This window comes from Rhincodon typus, chromosome 12, assembly GCF_021869965.1.
Source record: "Rhincodon typus isolate 14 chromosome 12, sRhiTyp1.1, whole genome shotgun sequence".
Classification (NCBI taxonomy): domain Eukaryota; kingdom Metazoa; phylum Chordata; class Chondrichthyes; order Orectolobiformes; family Rhincodontidae; genus Rhincodon; species Rhincodon typus.
Genome location: NC_063343.1, coordinates 53,237,914 through 53,259,409, shown reverse-complemented (window position 1 = coordinate 53,259,409; position 21,496 = coordinate 53,237,914). Strand labels below are relative to the sequence as shown.

The following is a 21,496-nucleotide window of genomic DNA, read 5'->3' as shown; positions in this document are numbered from 1 at the left end:
GGCCTAGACCCTTCATCAGAAAGGTCTAGGCCCGAAACGTCAGCCTTCCTGCTCCTATGATGCTGCTTGGCCTGCTGTGTTCATCCAGCTCTACACCTTGTTCTCACTCCATGTCAGTATACTTCCCGTAATCTCCTGTGCTTTAGTTTACATGCTGATGTCTTTTGTGGGACCTTATTGAAAGGTTTCTGAAGGCCCAAATAAACCACACTCATAGGCTCCCCCTTATCAACTCTACTAGTTGCTTCCTGAAAAAATTCCAGTAGATTTGTCAAGCATGATCTCTCTTTTGGAAATCCATGTTGACTCTGTCTGATCCTGACACTGTTTTCCAAGTGCTCTGCCATTAAGTCTTTTACAATGGACTCGAGCATTATCCCCATTGTCAGACCATTTTTTTTTAAATAGAAACTCTTCCAGAATCTGTAGAATCTTGAAAGATGACCACTAATGGATCCATTATTTCTCAGGCCATTTCCATAAGTAATTTGGTATATAGATTACTAGGCCCTGGGGATTTATCTTTCTCTAATCACATCAATTTCCCTGACACTATTTCCCTAATAAAAGTGATTCCCTTAAGTTCCTCCCTCTCACTAGATCATCCGTTCACTGACATTTTTGGGACATTATTGCATTTTCCTCTGTAACAACAGATACTCATCTAATTAGTCTGCCAATCCCTTTGCTCCCCATGAAAAGTTTCCCTATTTCTCACTGCAAGGGACCTCCATTTATCTTTTTCTCTTCACATTCCTATAGCAGCTTTTACAATCAGATTCTATGTTCCTGCAATCTTACTCTTGGACTCAATTTTACCCCTCTTAATCAATCCCTTTATCATCCTGTATTTAAATCTAAACTGCTCCCAGCCCTCAGATCTGCTGCTATTCTTTTGACCAATTTGTCAGCTTGTACTGTTGTACAGACTTCCAAGGATTTCTAGAAAGAATGTGGCTGGCATTTTGGACAGGACAGGGAGTGGTATGCTGGCCACAAGGAGGAAAATTGTTGGGGATACATTTTCATTGGAGACCCAGAGAAGAAGCCTGCAGGGTAAAGTGTGCAGGCCTCTCCTGACATCCATGAAATGGTGTTGTCCATATAGACAAAGTTCCACATGAGAAATTTTGAAAGAATTTGCTATTCAAAGTAAATGGAGCAAGTGGAGCAGTTGTACAGATCATTCATGATTGAGTTAAATGGTGGAACATAATTCATGTTCTGGTTACCAGACTCATGTTCCTGCATCTTAATTAGTTGTGTATACCCACCAGTGATCATTGTTCATTTCCCTAATCACATTTATTACACTAAGTAGCCAACAGTTCCTTATACTTAATGCTAACATTCATTTTTGTAAAGAAAATATTGCAAAAACTTACTTATCCCTAGTTCAGCATTTGAGAATATGAAAAAAAAATTGCCCCAGTGCCATAAAATAAGAGCAAAGAAATCTTCTGTCTTTAAATAGATTACAGTAGGGATCTAAACCTAAGCAGAGAGAGCACATAAAGGATTTCTTTGATATTGCTTTGTAATGGGCTGTGCTAATCCAGTGTAATTGCTGTTAGTAGACAGGCAATTGTACTGGATTAAACAATGGATAATAATGAGTCATTAATAAAATTGCATTTCATAAATTTTCAAATTAGGTCCTTAGTATCTGCTTTACCGTGTAGTTATTACATCATATGTCTATCTTGTATTCAGGTTCTACATGAAGCAGTTGAAATCCCAGGCTCCAGCTTGAAGTTGTGCTACTTGAGCTCTCGTACTGCTGGCTACAAGTCCCTTTTGAAAGTCACAATGACTCAATCCATTGTGCCAATCAATTTAATTAAGGTCCATCTGATGGTGGCTGTGGAAGGACATCTCTTTCAGAAATGGTTCCATGCATCTCCTAACCTAGCCTACACATACATATGGGACAAAACTGACGCCTACAGTCAAAAGGTCTACGGTCTCTCAGAAGCTGTCGGTATGATTTTTAATTCTGCTCTTATTTTGTCACCTTCTATAATTTTGTTCACATTAATACACAATGAATTTGATTGGTGTGAGTTACACAAAGTATAGTCATTGATCTGGATTGTGAAGTTTAAGACCATAACATCATCAACCGGGTTAATGTAGCACATCGCTGCAGTTTTTGACATCTAACTGCTGTACTCACATCCCTGGCTATCCTTTGGTATAACTGTTACTTTATATAATGCATGGTGAGTGGGCTAGTTTCCATTTGAAAATTTGCAAATTTAATTTGCTGTGGAATTAGTCATTGTGTTGTTGGACTGCACTTTGTAGCATAGGAGAGATTGCACCTTTGTATGAAAAGTGAGGACTTGGACAGCAGCTGTAGTATAACTTAACATATCCTGTTGTATAATAGAAAGAGTTTCAGATTGTTAGGTTTTGGAGTAATATGCTCAAAGTACACATTACAGACAAGATCAATGAGTGAGTGCAAAAGTACCAGTAAATCTAGTGAAATTGTGATGACAAAGCATCTATATTTTCTTTCTTAAATGGATAACACATTTTGTTTATTTCCAGTGGAGGAATTTGTCATTAATGAGATTATTGACAACATTTCTGGATGATTTAAATTGTTGACTTAATAATGCTCAGAATTTTCCAAGCCAGTGGTGATGATTTTGTAGGCATGGGCATGTGAAAGTTAGAATGCAGCTGATTGAATACGTCCCTCAGAGATAGTAAGAACTGCAGGTGCTGGAGTCAGAGATAACACAGTGTGGAGCTGGAGGCACACAGCAGGCCAGGCAGCATTAGAAGAGCAGGAAAGTTGATATTTTGGGATGGGACCCTTCTTCTTTGGAAGAAATGTCCCGACCCGAAACATCAACTTTCTTGCTCCTCTGATGCTGCCTGGCCTGCTGTGTACCTTCATCTCCACACTGTGTTATCTTGAATGCCTCCCTGTTGTTTTGTCACCTCCAAGGGAAGGGAGTTGCTGATTTTAACCCAGTAACAATGAAGGAATTGCAGCATAGTCCCAAGATGGGGAGTTGGTTTTGAAGTTCCCACGCATCTGCTGCCAGAGGCCACAGGTTTGAAAGACATTGTCAAAGAACCTTGGTAAATTGCTGCAGTGCATTTTGTAGATGGCCCCCTCCAGAGATACCCAGCATCACAGATTCCAGGTTTCAGCCAATTCACTTCCTTCCACGCGATATCAAGAAACAGCTTGAATCACTTGGTGCAGCAAAGGCTATGGGCCCTGACAACATTCCAGTAGTAATACTAAAGATATATGCTCCAGAACTTGTCACAACTCTAGCTGATCTGTTCCAGGACAGCTACAACACTGATATCTACCTGATAATGTGAAAAATGGGTCAGGTCCATCCCATACAGAAAAAGCAGAGTAAATCCAAGCCAGCTAATGCCACCTCATCAGTCAGGATTGACCATGCTAAATTGCCCGTAGTGTTCTGGATGTGTAGATTAGGTGGGTTATAGGGGTATGGGTCTGGATGGGATGCTCCTAGGGTCAGTGTGGACTTGTTGGGCCAAAGGGCCTGTTTCCGGACTGTAGGGATTCTATGATTCTATGATTGTATGACTGTTGATCATCAATAAAGTGACAGAAAATGTAGTTAACAGTGCTATCAAGCAGTAACCTGCTCATTGGTGTTCCCTTGGGTTCCTCCAGTGTCACTTGGCTTCTGACCTTAGTATAGTCTTAGTTCAAACACGGAAGAAATAGCTGAATTCCAGAGGTGAGAGCAGAGTGACAATCCTTGACATCAAGGCAGCATTTGACTGAGTGTGGCATTGAAGAGCCCTAGCAGAACTGGAGTAAGCGGGAATCGGGGCAAATTTGCCACTAGTTGCAATCATACTTGGCACAAAGAAAGATGGTTCTGGTTGCTGAAGGTTATTCATCTCAGCTCCAGGATATTTCTGCGGAAGTTTCTCAGGCTAGTGTCCAAGGCCTAACCATCTTCAGCTCCTTCATCAATGACTTTCCCTCCTTCATAAGGTCAGAAGTGGGGATGTCCACTGATGGTTGCACAATGTTCAGAACTATTTACAGCTCCTCAGATACTGAAGTAGTCCATGTCAAATGTAACAAGATGTGGACAATATCCAAGTTTGGGCTAACGAGTGGCAAGTAACAGTTGTACCTCAATGTTGTTGGGCCAAGCAATGATCATTACTAACTAAAGAGAATCTAGTCATTACTTCTTGATATCCAATAGCATTACCATTATTAAATGCCACACTAGCAACATCCTGAAGATAACTCCTGATCAGAAACTGAACTGGGCTAGCCACATAAATACAGTGGCTACAAGAGCAGGTTAGAAATCCCGCAGTGGGTAACTCACCTCATAACTCCCCAAAGCCAGGCCACCATCTTAAACTCACAACTTAAGACAATGATGGAATATTCCCCATTTACCTGGGTCAGTGCTGTTCCAAAAACACTGAAAAAGCTTGACATCATCCAGAACAAAGAAATTCTATTTATTTGCAATACATCCACAAACATATGGGGAGGTGATGGCCTAGTGGTATTATTGCTGGACTGTTAATCCAGAGACCCAGATAATGTTCTGGGGACCTTGGTTCGAATCCCGCCACGGTAGATGGTGGAATTTGAATTCAATTAATAAAAAAATCTGGAATTAAGAATCTAATGATGACAATGAATCCATTGTTGATTGTCGGAAAAACTCATCTGGTTCACTAATGCCCTTTAGGGAAGGAAACTGCCATCCTTACCTGGTCTGGCCTACATGTGACTCCAAACCAACAGCAATGTGGTTGACTCTTAACTGCCTTCTGGGCAATTAGGGATGGGCAATAAATGCTGCCTAGCCAGTGACACTCTTATCCCGTGAATGAATAAAGAAAAAAAATTCATTCCCTCCACCATCGATGGTCAATTGCAGTAGTGTGTACCATCAACAAGATGCATTGTAGAAATTCACCATAGCTCCTTACACAGAGCTCTTCAAACCTGGAATCATTGCCATTCAGAAAGCCAAGAGCAGCAAATACATGGGAACACCACCATTGCAATTTCTCTTCCAAGCCACTCACCATTCTGACTTGAAAATATGTCACTGTTCCTTTATTACCACTGGATCAACTACAGGAGTTTGTTCTCTAATGGCATTGTGGTTATACCTACACCAAATAGACTGCAACAGTTCGAGAAAGCAGCTCACCACAATCTTCTAGAGGGTAACTCAAATAGGCAGTAAATACTGGCCTAACCAGGAATGCCCGAATCCCAAGAAAGAATTAAAAAGAATTTTTAAAAGTTACTGTGTGTCACTGATGGAGGAAGTGAGTTAGTTAACATACAGGAAGGAAAGAGTAAGGAAAGAAAAGCATTTTCAACTTGGCACACTGTGACAAGTATAGTGCCACAACAATCAGTGCCATGTTTCTGCTTTTTGTAATCTATACAACTGATGTAGACAAAGAGATAGAGTAATGTTTGTTGCAATCCAAAACTATGTGAAAATTCAAGCTGTGAGGAGGACACAGAAAGGCAGAAAATATAACTGAATGGGAAATAAGGTACTAGATAGAGTATAATGTGTGGGGAAATGCGATGTTATTCATTTTGATGATAAAAATAGAAAAACTGATTTATAAAAGGCACGAAACTTGCAAGTATTGGTGTGCCAAAAGACTTGAGTATACTTGCACAAAGAACACAAAATGTTGGCATGCTGATGAAATAAGTAATGAGGAAAGCAAATTACATAATGACTTTTCCTGTCTGGAGATTGGAAAACAAGAATAAAAAGTTTGTGTTGTAAATGTACAGAGCTTTGGTGACACCAACTTGAAATACTGTGTCCGGTCTGGTCTCTTTATTTAAGAGAGGATATACTTGTGTTGGAGACATTATAGGGACAGTTTACTAGATTGGTCCCTGGGTTGAGAGTTGTCCAATAGTGACTGGTTGAAGAAATTAAGGCTGTATTCTCTGGGTTAGAGGATTGAGAAGTGATCTTATTGAAATGTTCAAGATTAAAAAGTGACTTGACAGGGAATGTGTTGAGGCATTGTTTCTGATGGCTGTGCAATCTAGAACAAAGGGACATAGTTTCAGAATAAATTTGGGCTCATGAGGAGAAATTTATTCATACAAACAGTTGTAAATTATTAGTATTTGCAGCTCAAAAGGGTTGTTTTTGTGGCATCATTGAATATTTACTAAATTCCAAACGAGCCCCATCTACAAGTTTGCTGACGACACCGCCACAGTGGGACGAATATCTAACAATGACAAGTCAAACTACAGAAGGGAGATAGAGGGCTTGGTGATGTGGTGCAATGCAAACAATCTATCTCTCAACGTTGGAAAAACTAAAGAACTGATCATTGACTTCAGAAAGAAAGGAGGAGAACACACCCCCATCCATATCAATTGAACTGAGGTTGAGAGGGTGAAGCGCATCAAGTTCCTTGGAGTGACAATAACTGACAATCTGTCCTGGACTTCCCCCATAGACATGACAGTCAAGAAGGCACAACAATGCCTCTTCTTCCTCAGGCGGCTCAGGAAATTTGGCATTTCCATAAGGTCCCTCACCAACTTCTGCAGATGCACAATTGAAAGCATACTGTCCGGAAGCATAACGGCCAGGTATGGCAACTGCTCTGCCCAGGACCGTAAAAGACTACAGAAGGTGGTGTGCACAGCCCAGACCATCACGAAAGCCAACCTTCCATCTATAGACTCCATTTACATGGCTCGCTGCTACAGAAAGACTACCAATATCATCAAAGATCCACCGCGCACTGATAACGACCTCCTACAACCTCTTCCGTCAGAAACCTGAACACATGCACAAGCAGGTACAGGAACAGCTTCTTTCCAGCCATTATCAGACTGATGAATGGACTCTAGCCTCAAATAATGCAGATCTTGCTAATGTTGATCTCACCTAGCGCATGCCCTATATGCCATGTCTAAGTATTTTTGATCTGTACATCCTTTGCTTACTGTGATCTGCCTGTACCACTCATAAACAAAGCTTTTCACTGTATTTCGGTACAGTGACAATAAACAAATCACTCAATATTTAAAGCAGAGATAGGCAAATTTTTAATTGCTGAGGAAATCAAGAGAGATGAGGATCAAAAAAAGAAAGTGGAAATGAAGTCCATGATTAGTCATGGTCATATTGAATGATAGAGCAGATTTGAAGAGTCATATGGTCTTCTGCTCCTTTTTCTATGTTCTTAAATTGTTACAACCTTAGTTGGTTTGAAGGTCTCCTATATATGAAATAGTTATTCCAGGGAAGCAGTACAGGATAGAACAGGGCAGGCTTACAGAAGAAGCAGATCATTGATGATCACAGGGTAGAGAATGCTGAGACAGGTGGGATAGAAGTCCCTACTCAGTTTTCAGAAACTATGTTGCAATTGTATTTGAAGCATTTGTCTCTCTCTAATGAGAGAGCAGCCCTATAGTCTGGAAAGACTATCACAACTTTACTTTTTTCACATTCATGAATGTTTTTCAGCCTTGGTACACCTCATAGGCTTTTTCCATGTCAACTGATGACCTGTTGCCCCCACAATGCCCAACTGTACCCCCATACCTTCATGTTTCCTCCATGACCTCAAGACCAATTCATATCTTGCTTGGCCTCTCCATGCCAACTAATACCCCCATGCTAAGTTATATGCTAATGCCACCACCATCGCCCCAATATCGACAATGGCAGCAGTAAGGAACCAAGTGGAGATGAATATAAATTAAACTTCTACAGTCTGTTAGAAGTCATATTCACGATTATCAAAAAAGAAATCTCACACATCAAGCCCATTCAAGGGTTTGTAATTTCACCCCCATCGCCTTAGATGTTGAATCTGTTTTAAAAACAAACTTCCACACAGTATCTATATCAAAAATGTCTAATCCCTTAATAGTCCTTTAAATTGCCAATCAAACCATGAACTCAGAATGCCTGTTGCGACAAGTGTTTTTGGAACATTTGGAACTCCATTCAGCACACAGACTTTAGCTGTGGTGACATTTTTTGGGAAATATCAACGATGAACTCTATTGAAACAATACAAAAATATGATGATTTTTTTCAAACCTACACAAGATGTGCTGTGAATCTGAGCAGTCCAGCAGCCAGATACTTTTTAATTCTAACTGGTGGCTTCAGCCAATTTTGCATATGTTTCATTCAAGGGCTGAGGATTTAAATAGATCTGGATCATAACAAACAAACAGACCTTATCCACGTTTCAAGAGCATTTATGACTACTCCATAAGTTATGACTCCCACTTCTGTGTTAAAGCCCCCGGAAAAGCAAAAATGAAGTCTGTATGAAATCAGCGTTAATTTCAAATGGCTCCACTGAATTCAGGTTTACCACTTTTGTGATTCACCGTACTGCCACTCTCTCACTCCGGAAAGCATGGGATCTGTCAGGGTTGTGAACTTCCAAATTTGGGTCCCAATGGTTGTTTTTAAAAGGTCTCTAAGAATCTGCATGACTCTGCCAAAAATCCAGCCCTGTTGTCAGTGTAAGACTCAGAATGTTTCCAACCATGCACGGCCTTACTATTATTGTTTCATCATTGTTAACATGCAATGGTGACTTGGATCTCAAGACCAACATCTGAACTTTCATTTTAACCCTATGTTTAGTTTAACTGACAGTCAAGGGTATCTGAAGAAATTATTTAAAAGAATGTAATACATTATTTTCAACTAAAATAATTCTAAAAAGGAAGTTGAGTCAGGAACTGAATTCCATATTTGAAGCACTGTGGGTTTACGTTTTATGACTTCAACTGAAAGAATCATAGGACACTTTCTCCTGGTACCCTCACTGTCAGGTTTTATTTACCCAATAATATTTTTTTTCAGAGGCAGGGAAACAAACAGGAAGACACAAATATTTCAACAGCACTAATTAGAGAGGGGTAATTGCACATTGCGTTGGAGATGAACTGCATTTCAAAATAAGGCTGTAGATTTTTACATTGGCGCTTTGAATATGCAGCAGAACAAACTGAAATTTGGAAATGGAATGATAATCTTTACAATGCCACGATGTATTCACATTACTGACTTGCAACAAAAAAAAGGGCTGTTTTTTTCAGGTCCAGGACTGACCTAAAAAGACAGGAGAAGGTGAATTTAATCAGACAGGCAATAGGCAAGACATGGCCTAGGCCCACCTGAGAGTTGGCATGGAGCCAACCAGCCATTTACATGGTGAGGTCTAATTTAAATTAATTGAGTGAGCTGCCAGCTCAAAGATCAGCGGGTGGGAAATCTAACAGTGCAGCTGGTATTGATACCTGCTTGCAGCAGCACCTTAAAAGGGAAGGAATGGATGTGTTGAGAAAGGAAGAATCAGTCCTGTGACAAAATCTTTCACCGCAGGAGAGACATTAATTATAAATACATTCAAGCCTCAAAATCCACAAGTATTTGCCAAACCTGCCTCCAGCTTTCAGTAACAGCTATAGAGAATCCCTTTCATGTCCACTCAAAAGTGGCCACCTCTTCTACCAGCAATATTTGGTGGGCAGCATCAAGAATTGGTGATTGTCCAGCAGGCAGAGATGAAAAAATAGCATTGTCTGGTGGGGGGGCATAACAATGTCATGTATGTCACCACAATCATATAGTCATGAGCCTCTTGTCTGTTCCCAGCAATGTCTTTAGGTGCCAGAAAGGTGTGTTTTGTGATTGTCTACTGCCTTTAATGTTGAAGAGCATCCCAAAATGCTTCAGGCAATAATGTATGGGCAGATAGAGTGGAAACCCAGCACGTCTATTTCTGTTGCTTTGTCTTGTGCCCCAGCTGTGCAATGAGACTAGGTCAATAGAGAAAAGTAGGCTACCCAGTGGTTACTGTGCCTCTGGAGATGAGAGGCTACAATGACTATGTAAATATTTCTGTCAGATGCAGCACGCTTGCTGATCACCTGCTGGCCAGCACAGCTTGTTTAGCCAATATGGGATGCTGGCCAGTCACTGTGAAAGTTATTTTGGTCAGAGAATAAGATGCAACTATTGAAAAAAGAAACCTATAGCACATTTTCAGATAATGCGTGTGCAGTTACTGGTCTGACTGCTGTAAAATGCACCCTTCATTATAACATTTTTACAGCTTCAATACCCAGAAGCAATATGCAGAGTTGTAAACGTAACATCAGAAAGAGATCACAGCAAAAGAGAAGTGTAATTTTATTTTCAAATGGGTTGTTTGGCAGGGTGAATTAAGTAATTTCTGAGATTTTAATTGTCAAATACAATAGCTCAAAATAATCCAACTCAAAATCAACTGCAGCTGTTATACAGGAGAGAAGTAGAAATTGGGATATTTAAATGCTGTGATATACCATCAGTACATAAAAAGTCAATATGTAAAATTTAAATTATGTATAATTGTATATTTATGGTTGAATTATTATTTTGTTGTATAAACATTTATGTGTGAATGAGTGCTGATTGATTCATGGTGTAACATAACCTGCTTGTGAATTATTTGAAGAAACTGAATTAATCTGAGTGGGATCGTCTATAGACTTCCTTCATCAAGTATGGATTAGTGGCAGCATTTTAGCCTTTTATCCTTGGTTTCAAGCCCAACTCTAAAGACTTGAACACCAAATGTGATAAAGCACAGCGCAGTATTGAGGGAGTAGTTCACTGTCAAAGTGCCACTTCTGATGAGATGTTAAACCGAGTCAGCTCTCTCAGGCGATATAAAAGATTGTATGGCTGTTTTGAAGCAAAGGTGGAGAATTCACCTTGGTGTTCTGGCTGATATTTATCCAAAACTAATGTTACTTAAAAAAAATCATCTGGTCATCATCATATTATAGCCTATAGGATCTTGCTATGTACAAATTGTCCTCTGTGTTTCCTATATTTCTGCTACAATAACTACTTCACAGGCACTTCATTATCTGCAAAGCACTTTGGGACTTTTTGAGGTCACGATGGGCGCTACTAAATGTAAGCCTTTATTTACCTTGGCTTAACAGTACATGTTTATTTCAGCTCTTTCACACCAAACAGGTTTTTCTCATGTCAAAGGAACACACTACTTAAACAACACAAGCACGAAAATTCATAGAAGTCAACCTATTAATGCTTTATCTGCAGCAATATGTCAGTGTTAACCTTTAACATAATTGAAGGCTACTTAACTCATTGTGTTCGTGGGCGATGGGATTACGGGTTCATGTTGGGAGGATAACAGTTCCAAAAATGTGATTATTGGCTCAAAATTAAATTGCTAATCGGCTTGAGTTTAACAACAGATTTGGCTGCATGTCTCTTTTGATGTCATATTTATCAAAATGATGCTTTTCTTTACCCACAACTGCTTGTTCTGTGCATTCACTTGCTGCCAGATCAATCTTGTGTTCCCTTCAGCATAGCTGCAGACAAAGGTCAGTTTAGTTACGTGAGGAATGGATAAAAATCAGTATTCTTGCTCTCGCTTTGATTTTGACAGAAGAAGCAGCTGAAACTGAAGCTCATACTGCCACCTTCAGCCTGTGCATTAGCAGCCACTTTGAAATGCTTGTAGTGGGGAAAAGAAAGGTGGTCATGCTCCTTAGAGGTGGCAGGAGGTGAGAATTCACCTCATCCTGTCTGTGTTTTGATGAAATGTTTGTTCGGAAGTAGAATTTTGGGGTGTGTTCTCTTGTGAGCAAATTGAAAGCTAATAACTTCTCAGGATACAGTGTCACTTACTTCAATACACAACTTGGGGTAATAATATTAATTATACGGCACTTCAGAGACTGAACAATTGATTCTTAAATGGATCGCTAAAGGCCACCCACAAAAAGGATATCGCAAACCATTTATATAGTTTAATTCCTGTAGAGTCAGATCAATCAGCAATGCCAAACTTACCTGCACTGAATTGCCAGAGGCTACTCCCTGCCTGGAGTGACCATCTACATGTGAATTTTCAAACTCCCCCCACTCCCACCCCCTCTACCTCAAACACCCAACTAACACATGCTACATCTAACTACTGACCAGCTTGACATCAGAGCCAGTCAAAATTCCTAAGTAACCATATTGATAAGTTATAAAAGGAGGTCCTGCTGGAACCTATAGCTCACAATCTTAGCAACACCCATCTCGAGCCAGAAATTGACATGAATTGAATTTCTCCCACGTAAGTGAGAAAGATGAATCTGGTTAGTTGTTGACATTTTACCCATTCTTACAAGGTTAATAATGTTGATGGACAGGAAAGGGCAATTTGTGTAAGGAAACCTGCAAAATTATTGATTTGCTGTTAGTTTGATTCATTAACTCTGGAATCTTGATATCGGTTGTTTCGCTCAGTTACCAAAGTCAGAATGAATTCTGTCGGGAAGAGGGCTGAGAAGTTTAGCAAAACAGGAAATTACAATATTAATGACAAGCATGTTGATGCACACATAAAAAATAATTTTTTGCCACTATTTTCTCACAGCAATGTGTTAGAAAGCATTGTCAACAGTGCTATCAACAAGCACATACTTAGCAATCATCTCACTGATGTTCAGATTTAGTTCCAGCAGGGCCAATCAGTTTCTGACCTCATTACATTCTTCGTCTAATAATGAGCAAGAGGACTGGACTGAAGTGAGTTGAGTGTGATTACTCTTGACATCAAGGCTGCATTTGACCGAGTGGAGTATCAATAAGCAAACCTGCAGTCAATGGGAATCAAGACGAAAACTTTCCATTGTTGGGAATCATGTCTGGCATAAAGGAATTTGATTTGTTCATGGGATGTCAACATTACTGGCTGGGCCAGAATTTATTGACAACTGAGTAGCTTGGCAAACCATTCCTCAATGCCACGGCCTCCCCATGTTATGATCATTTGATGTCAATTACCTCACTCCTGGGACATTGTTGCAAGTAATGCTTCATCAAAAACTACATCTTCACCATAAAATCAAAAGTGGGCATGTTTGCTGGTGATTGCACAATGTTCAACACCATTTATTACTCATCAGATACTGAAGCAGTCTATTTCCAAATGCAAGACAACCTGGTTACTATTCAGGCTTGAACTGATAACGGCAAACAACATTCAGCAAGTTAGACAAAGGAGAGTCAGTGGACGTGATCAACTTGGATTTCCAGAAGGCCTTTGACAAAGTGCCGCACAGGAGGCTGCTAAGCAAAATAAGAGCCCATTGTGTTAGGGCAAGGTATTGGCATGGATAGAGGATTGGTTGACTGGCAGAAGGCAGAGTGTAGTGATAAAGGGGTGTTTTTAATGATGGCAGCCGGTGACTGGTGGAGTTCCACAGGGGTCAGTGTTGGGACCACAAATACTCAGATTATATGTTAATGATTGGGGCGAAGGAACTGATGGAATTGTGATTTAAGTTTGTGGATGGTACAAAGATAGGCGAAGGGACAGGTAGTGTTGAGAATGCAGTGAGGCTTCAGAAGGACCTGGACAGGCTAGAGAATGGGCAAAGATGTGGCAGATAGAATAGAATGTGGGAAAGTGTGAGGTTATGCACTTTGGTAGAAGAATAGAGGGGTAGATTATTTTCTAATTAGGGAAAGGTTTTGTAAATCTGAAGCACAGAGGGACTTGGGAGTCATAGTTCAGAATTCTCTTAAGGTTAACATGTAGGTTCAGTTGGCAGAAAGGAAGGCAAATGCAATATTAGAATTCATTTCAAGAGGGTGCGAATACAACAGCAGAAATATACTCCTGAGGCTGTGGCTCTGTTCTGACTGCACTTGGAATGTTGTGATTAGTTTGGGCTATATCTAAGGAAGAATGTACTGGGGTTGGAGGGGTTCCAGACTAAGTTTACAAGAATGATTCCAGGAATGAAGGGCTTGTGATATGAGGAGTGGTTGAGGACTGTGGATCTGTATATGCTGGAGTTTAGAAAGATGAGGGGGGCTTTCCTTGAAACTTAACAGAATACAGAGAGACCTGGATAGAGTGAATATGGGATTGAGGTTTCCACTAGTAAGAGAGACTAAGACCTAAGGGCACAGCCTCAGAGTGAAGAGATGACCCTTCAGAACTGAAATGAGGAGGAATTTCTTTAGCTAGAGGATGGTGAATCTCTGGAACCCATTGCCACAGACAGTTGTGGAGGCCAAGTCATTGAGTATATTTAAGACAAAGGTCGATAGATTGTTGATTAGTAAGGGGATGCAATGTTACAGAGAGTAGGCAGGAGAATGGGATCAGCCAAGATCGAAAAATAGAGCATAATCAATGGGCTGAATGGCCTAATTCTGTTCTTATATCTTATGGTCCAATCGTTATAGTCGTGCCACACAATACCAGATAAAGACCATTCTCAACAAGAGAGAAACTATCACCCCTTGACCTTCATATGTTTGTATTTATTCAATGACATTACCTTCGCTGAATCCACCACTCGAAACAGAATCATAGAATTGCTACAGTGCACAAGGAGGCCATTTGTCCCATTGTGTCCTCAGGGTTACTGTTCACCAGAAACTGAACTTGACTAATCTGGCTACAAAAGGAGGTAAAAGGTTAAGAATGTTCACTTGAGTAACTCATCTCCTGACTGTCCAGAGCCTACCCACTATCTGTGAAGCACAAGTCAGGAATGTGATGGATCCATTTTCCTGGTTGAGTGCAATTTCAACAGTAATTAAGAAACTTGACACAGCCATCAACAAAAAGCATGCTTGATTGGCACCACCTTCAACATTTACTCTCTCCACTATTAATGCACAGTTTGCACCATTCACAAAATGCACAGCAATAATTGATCCAGGCTTCTTTGGCAGCACCTTTCAAACCTCTTCCACCCAGAAGGACAAAAACAGCAGATGCATGGGAACACCGTCATTTGCAAGTTTCCTTCCAAGGGACACAGCACATTGACTTTGACTTTTACTGTTCCTTCAGTGTTGAGTCATAGAGCCATACAGCACAGAAACAGACTCGTCTGTCCAACTAGTCCATGCCCACCAGATACCCTAAACTGAATGAGTACCATTTGCTTGCATTTGGCCCATTTCCCTCTAAACCCTCCTTATTCATGTACCTGTCCAAATGTCTTTTAAATGTTGTAATTGTACCCACCTTTATCACTTCCTCTGGCAACTCATTCGAGACACCCACCACCTTCTGTGTGAAAAAGTTGCTGCTCAGGTCCCTTTTATATCTTTCCCCTCTCACCTTAAACCTATGACCGGTTAAGATGGCAGTTTCCTTCCTCATAGGGCATTAATGAACCAGCTGGGATTTTCCTGACAATTGACAATGAGTTCATGGTCATCATTGGATTCTTAATTCCAGATATTTTATTGAATTCAAATTCCACCATCTGCTGGGATGGGCTTCAAACCCACGAAAGTTATCTGGGTCTCTGGATTAACAATCCAGCAATAATACCTCCAGGCCATTGCCGCCCCCATATGCTGCCGAGTAACATTGCATTTGGCCCTAGAATATGATTTTTCCTGCTGGGAGAATTCCTAGCTTCATTTGAATCACTTACAGAGTGAAAACCTAGTCTTCCCTTGAGATGAGAGATGGATCAGTTCTTTCAGCTGAAGGAAGACAATTGACGGGCACATTGCCACGCGCACAGCGAGTGCAGATGTCAAGCAATATCAAACATCCTTGTGAAGTAATGCATGTTGTTCACAGCTCACCTTCTACTGTTAGATTAAAATCCTGGAACTCCCCTCCTAATAGCACTGTGGGTGTACCCACACGACATGGAACCTATTGGTTCAAGAAGGCGGGTCATCAATGCTTTCTCAAGGGCAATTAGGGATGGGCAATAAATCCTGATCTAGCTAGCAATGCCAATATCCTGTGAAAGAATAAATCATTTTAGCAAAGGCATCAACTCACTTAAAGTAAACAGCACTCTATTTATTATTCATTTTGTACAGCATGATTTGAAAGCAGCATTCTTCTCACCCCAGTGATCTTATTTTGAATCTAACTCCCAACTGCTGGGTGGCACGTCTCCAAAGAATGTTCTCAGTGTGAACAGTGTAGCAGGAGGTGGATTTTACGGTCTCTGTAGGACTGAGAAATTATGCTGGTGTGTAGAGGGATTGTGAGCTACATTATATGAATGTGTTACCCAACCAACACAAATCTACAGCACAAAATTGTTGATAATTCTATATAAATTGTAATTACTTTTTAGAGAGGAATCTCACTAATTTTTTGATGAATTTAGGGCAAGTGAGGACACAGATCAGAGAGAGGGGTATAAGTTTCATTGCCCTGTTGCTTGCAAGACTTGTTTTCTGGCACATAGTAGTACAACAAAACTTTTCCACCCAGGCATGGAGCAGCTCCTCATGAGGCACCAGGGAGACTGCTTCCAATAGGCCAATAATCCTGCAAAATGTCTGCCCCTTCATAGATAAGGCCTCACTGTAAGAAGCATCTAAGGAATCAAATTAGGAGCAGCTCCAATAGCCACCTGAGCCTATTCCACCTTTCAATATTAACTACAGTCTCAAGTCCACTTTCCTCCCTACTGTCCCTTGATTCACTATTCACTTCACATAAGTGTCTAAAAATGTGTTTATTAGCCTTGAACGTACAGTAGCAATATCTTGACTTTTAATGAAACATCCCCAAACTCCACAGTGGAGGCTAGTCTCCCACTGCAGTGTCACATCTTTGTCTCTGCTCCAAATCTTCTGATGTCTTCATCCCCAGTCACCTCACCATGCTCCAAGTCTGTCATTTGTCCTTTCGAATCCCTGTTGTCTAGCAGCCATTCAAGCAACATCCCATGTTTTTCATCAATATATCCATCCTCTTAGCCTAGCGCTGAGGCTGCTCATCATCAATGGTTTCAATTTCTAACCCATACTTCTGAATTCACTGTCTTCCCTAAACATCTATACCCCTGTAAACATAGCCACGACCAATCCTATGACCTTTCCATATCCTATGGCTTCTCTAATATCAAATCAAAACAAAAAAATTGCTGAATATAATCTGCAGGTCAGGCAGCATCTGAGGTAGGAGGAACAGAGTTAATGTTTCAGATTGATGAACTTTTATTATAGCAGAGGAGAGATAGAAATGTAATGGATTTTAATCTAGTAGAAGGAAGGACGGAAGAAGAAGAACAAAGGAAGACTTTGTGATAAGTTAGTTGAAGGTCAAAAAAGAGTTGAATGGAAAAACATTTCATGATGCCAAAAAGAATGGCAATGTATATACTACAGAAGCAAATGTTTAATAAGGAGTGAATGGATACATAACAACCATCTGAACCTTTATCACCATTGTATTAATCAGTTACCAGCCCATCTGTTACCATTTCCTGATCCTCCCCTAACCCACTCCTTAACCTAAATTCTTCTACGTTCATCCAGCAGAAACTTTTAGTTTCACAAGTCTCTAACCCTTCACCCTCTATTCATTATTATGCTTCTGCAACTATTGGTTTGCTCAATAATTCCTTGTGATGTCCTTATCCTCATGAAAATCTTTATTGTCTTCACCCTGGACATTTCCCTGAATATGGCCACCATCTCCCACCTTTCAAGTTCAAGGGACAAATAATTAGAATCATTGAATGGTTATAGCTCTGAAGAAGTCAGTTTAGCCTAACACATTTGTGCTGTCAAACTGTGAATGAACTCATCCAGTCAAACTGCCTTTTCTACATAACCACTAAAGCATTTCCTCTGAACAACTTGTGTACCCATCCATCACTAAGACTTGATTGGAGTAACCAAAACTTGCATCTATTTCACAATGTGGAAAATTTTCCAGATATGTACTGTACACATAAAAGCAGGACAACGTCAACCCTGTCAATTACAATCCCATTAGTCTGTTTTTGTAAAGTGATGGGACATGTCATCAACAGTGCCATCAAGTAACACTTGCTTAGTAATGACCTGGTCACTGATGCTCAGTTTGTGTTCCACCAGCAGTGCTCAGCTCTTGACCTCATTACAACCTTCATTCACAAATGGACAAAAGAGCTAAATTCGAGAGGTAAAATAACAGTGACCACCCTTGACATCAAGGCCACATTTGACTGAGTATGGCATCAAGTAGCTCCAGCAAAACAAGCATAAATGGGAGTCAGGGGAAAGATTGTCCATTGGTTGGGGTCATAATTAGCATAAAAGATATTAGTTATGATTTTTGAGGATCAGTCATCTCAGCTCCAGGACATCTCTTCTGCGATTCCTCACGGTAGTATTCTCATCCCAATCATCTTCAATTGCTTTATCAATGACTTTACCTTCATTGTAAGCTCAGAAGTGAGGATGTTCACTCATGATTGTGCAATGTTCAGCAGCATTCGTGACTCCTCAGTTATAGAAGCAGTACATGTCCAAATGCAACAGGACCTGCACAATATCCAGATTTGTGCTGACAAGTGGCAAGTAAAATTTGTTTCATACAAGTACCAGACAATGACCATCTCCAACAAAAGAGAATCTAACATCACCACTTGATATTCAATGGTATTACTATCACTGAATCCCCTGCTATCAACACAATGTGGGTAACCATTGACCAGAAGCTATTGTAGATGTCCGATAAATAGAATGCAAAATAAATAACAGGAAGAAGAATGGGCTTGATCATTTCGATAAAATGTATATTCTTTACACTTTTTTTATTCATTTGCATGGGATGTGGGTATTGCCAGCTGGGTTAGCATTTATTGTCCATCCCTAATTATGCTTAAGAGATGCCTTCTTGAACTGCTACAGTTGATTTAATTGAGGTAGACCCACAGTACTGTCAGGGAACTCCAGAATTTTGACTCAGCAACACTGAGGGAACAGCGATATATTTCCAAGTTAAGATAGTGAGTGACGAGGAGGGGAACTTGCAAGTGGCAATGTACCCTTATATCTGCAGCCGTTGTCCTCCTAAATGGTCCAAATATTTGTAGATGTGGTGCCAGTCAAGCAGGCTGCTTTGTCCTGGATGATGTCAAGTTTCTTGAGTGTTGTTGGAGCTATACTCATCCAGGCAAGTGGGGAGTGTTTCATCACACACCTGATTTGTGCATTGTAGACGATGAACAGTCTCTGGGGAGTCAGAAGAGGAGTTCCTCTCTGCAGTATTCCTAGCCTCTGACCTGCCCTTGTAGCCACTGTATTTATATAACTTATGTGTTGGTTAGCTGAGTTGGCTAGATGACTGGTTTGTGTTGCTATGTGATGCCAACAGCATGGGTTCAATTCCTGTATTGGTTAAGGTTAACATGAAGCTCTCACCACTTGTCTGAGGCATGGTGACCCTTAGGTTAAACTATCACTTGTATCTCTTTCTATTGAGATAGCAGTCCTATGGTCATCTGGGATTATAGTGACCTTATGTATTTGTATGGCTGGTCCAGTTCAGTTTCTAGTCAATAGTGACTCTTGGGATGTTGATAGCTGGGGATTCAGATAGTAATGTCAAGGGGCAATTGGTACTTTCTGTCTTTTTGGAAGTGGGCATGGCCTAGCACTTGTGTAGTACAAATACAATTTGTCACTTGTCAGCCCTGGATGTTTCCAGGTCTTGCTGTATTTGGACAAGGACTGTTTCAGGTACCTGAGGAGTTGTAACTACGGCTGAACAGTCATCAGGAGACTTTCCCAAGTTCAGACCTTAACATGAAGGGAAGGTCATTGATGAAATGGCTGAATGTGTTTTGCCTCAGACACTACCCTGAGAAACTCCTGCAGAGATGCTTTGCTGCTGGTATGACTGACCTCCAACAAACACAATCTGTTTCCTTCGTGATAGTGTGGTTCCATTTGTGCTCGACTAGTGTATGAGACAGGTCTCCCAATTTTGGCACTAGCCTCCAGATGTTAGTAAAGAGGATTTAATAGGGTCACCAGGGCTGTTGTTGAGTAGTCTGGAATCATTTCTATTTTCAGTCTTTTGTAATGATTGCTATAACTGTGTGGCTTGCTGGGCCATTTCAAAGGGGAGTTAAGACTTAACTACATTGGTGTGGCTCTGTAGTCACTCGTAGGCCAGACCAGGTAAGGACAGCAATTTCCTTTCATAAAGACAGTAGTGTACCAATTTATTCTTTGTGTGCTTTTCAATTGTACTTTTGTGTTTGTGCAGTGAAAACAGAACATGTGCTACCAGAAACACAGCTTTTATTTTATTCTGTCTCATTTTGGATCTGGTTCACAAAATGTTTACACTTAATATTGCAGTGTGATGACTGCAGGAATTTGAGCTTGGTTTAGACCGTTGTGAGACAGGTTAGTTCTATCTTACTGATGATTGTGTTGTTGCAATAGTAATCCTGCTCAGTATGGGAGGAACCACAGATGGCAACAGTGCCCCTTAAGAAATAAGGCATGGAGGTCAGGTTCTTAGCTCATATGAAAGAAGAGAAGATCAGCAGGAATATTCACACTCCCCATTCTCCCATACCTCCTGAAGGCCTGGCTTGAGACAAGCATTGGCATGCTTCCTGGGAACAGGTTGTCTGTACAACCTTTCAGTCCAGGAATACCAATCCTGTAATGGACAAGAAAGAAATATTTTCTTTTAAAATATATCTTCTAACAGCTTTCTTTCCCCAGAAGTCAGGAAGGAGAAATTAATTCAATGTCGCCTACTCTGCCATTGTTGTTTCTAGTTTAATCCTGTTGTTTGTTTTGTTTTCATTTAACTGCAAAGTACCAACCCAAGCATGGAACATCAGCTCCAGTTTTGCAAAAGCAGCCATGCATACAGAATAATCTGGCAGATCCTCATCAGAATATGATGCTGTTATCTTAGGAATAAGGCTGCTAACATCGCACAGAGAGCAAAATACTAGTTATATAGAAACATAAGTAACTGCAGGGATGTGAAATATTCTGCAGTCCATTTGATGAATTCTAAACTATAAATGTAGATTCACCTATTCTCTCAAGCTTACCCAAATGTCCTTTTACATGTTTTTGAGCTATCTGACTCCTTTTGTTTCCAAATGTTCCTTAAAACTTCACAACATTATTGCATAAAATAGTTCAATCTAAACAATCTGAGCACCTTGTTTGAAGCATTGTCCCTGCTCTGAAATTTGTAACAATCTTGCACATGCTATTATAACTCTGGCCTATTGCTCCAGAATATCTCAGCAGTGTTTTTTTCAGAGTTTTAGGCAACTTACCTTCTACTGTTTACTCAGATGCTTTAACAAGTAAAATTAATCCCTTCTGCATTTTCTGTTCAGACAGTGAATCTGTATACAAGTAGTTCTGCTATAACATGTGTTTCGTTAATGCAAATTGACTGTAACACAACTGATGAATAGTGAATGCTGTTTGGATAATGCAAACTTTCTGCTGTACAGGTATAGCGATGTTCTATTGCGATTTCCCTATAACACGATTTTCTATGGCGATTTTTTTTAGCACCATTTTTTGTGGCACAAGGTCACACAAGAACACAACTGTCATGTTAGAGGAGAACTACATGTATTGGACAACATCCTTATTTTTATATGACTTTGATTCGCTAAAGT

At 40.3% G+C, this 21,496-nt stretch overlaps 1 protein-coding gene across 2 annotated transcripts in view; it reads left to right on the top strand.

The window, feature by feature from the left end:
* The window catches only part of LOC109917230 (teneurin-2-like), a 766,679-nt gene that overhangs the window by 694,495 nt on the left and 50,688 nt on the right, over positions 1-21,496 (top strand). For both annotated transcript variants that reach the window (XM_048603631.1, XM_048603632.1), the window contains one exon: positions 1,714-1,981. In XM_048603631.1, coding sequence (XP_048459588.1) covers positions 1,714-1,981 — 268 coding nt within the window. The remainder of the gene's footprint in view (positions 1-1,713; positions 1,982-21,496) is intronic.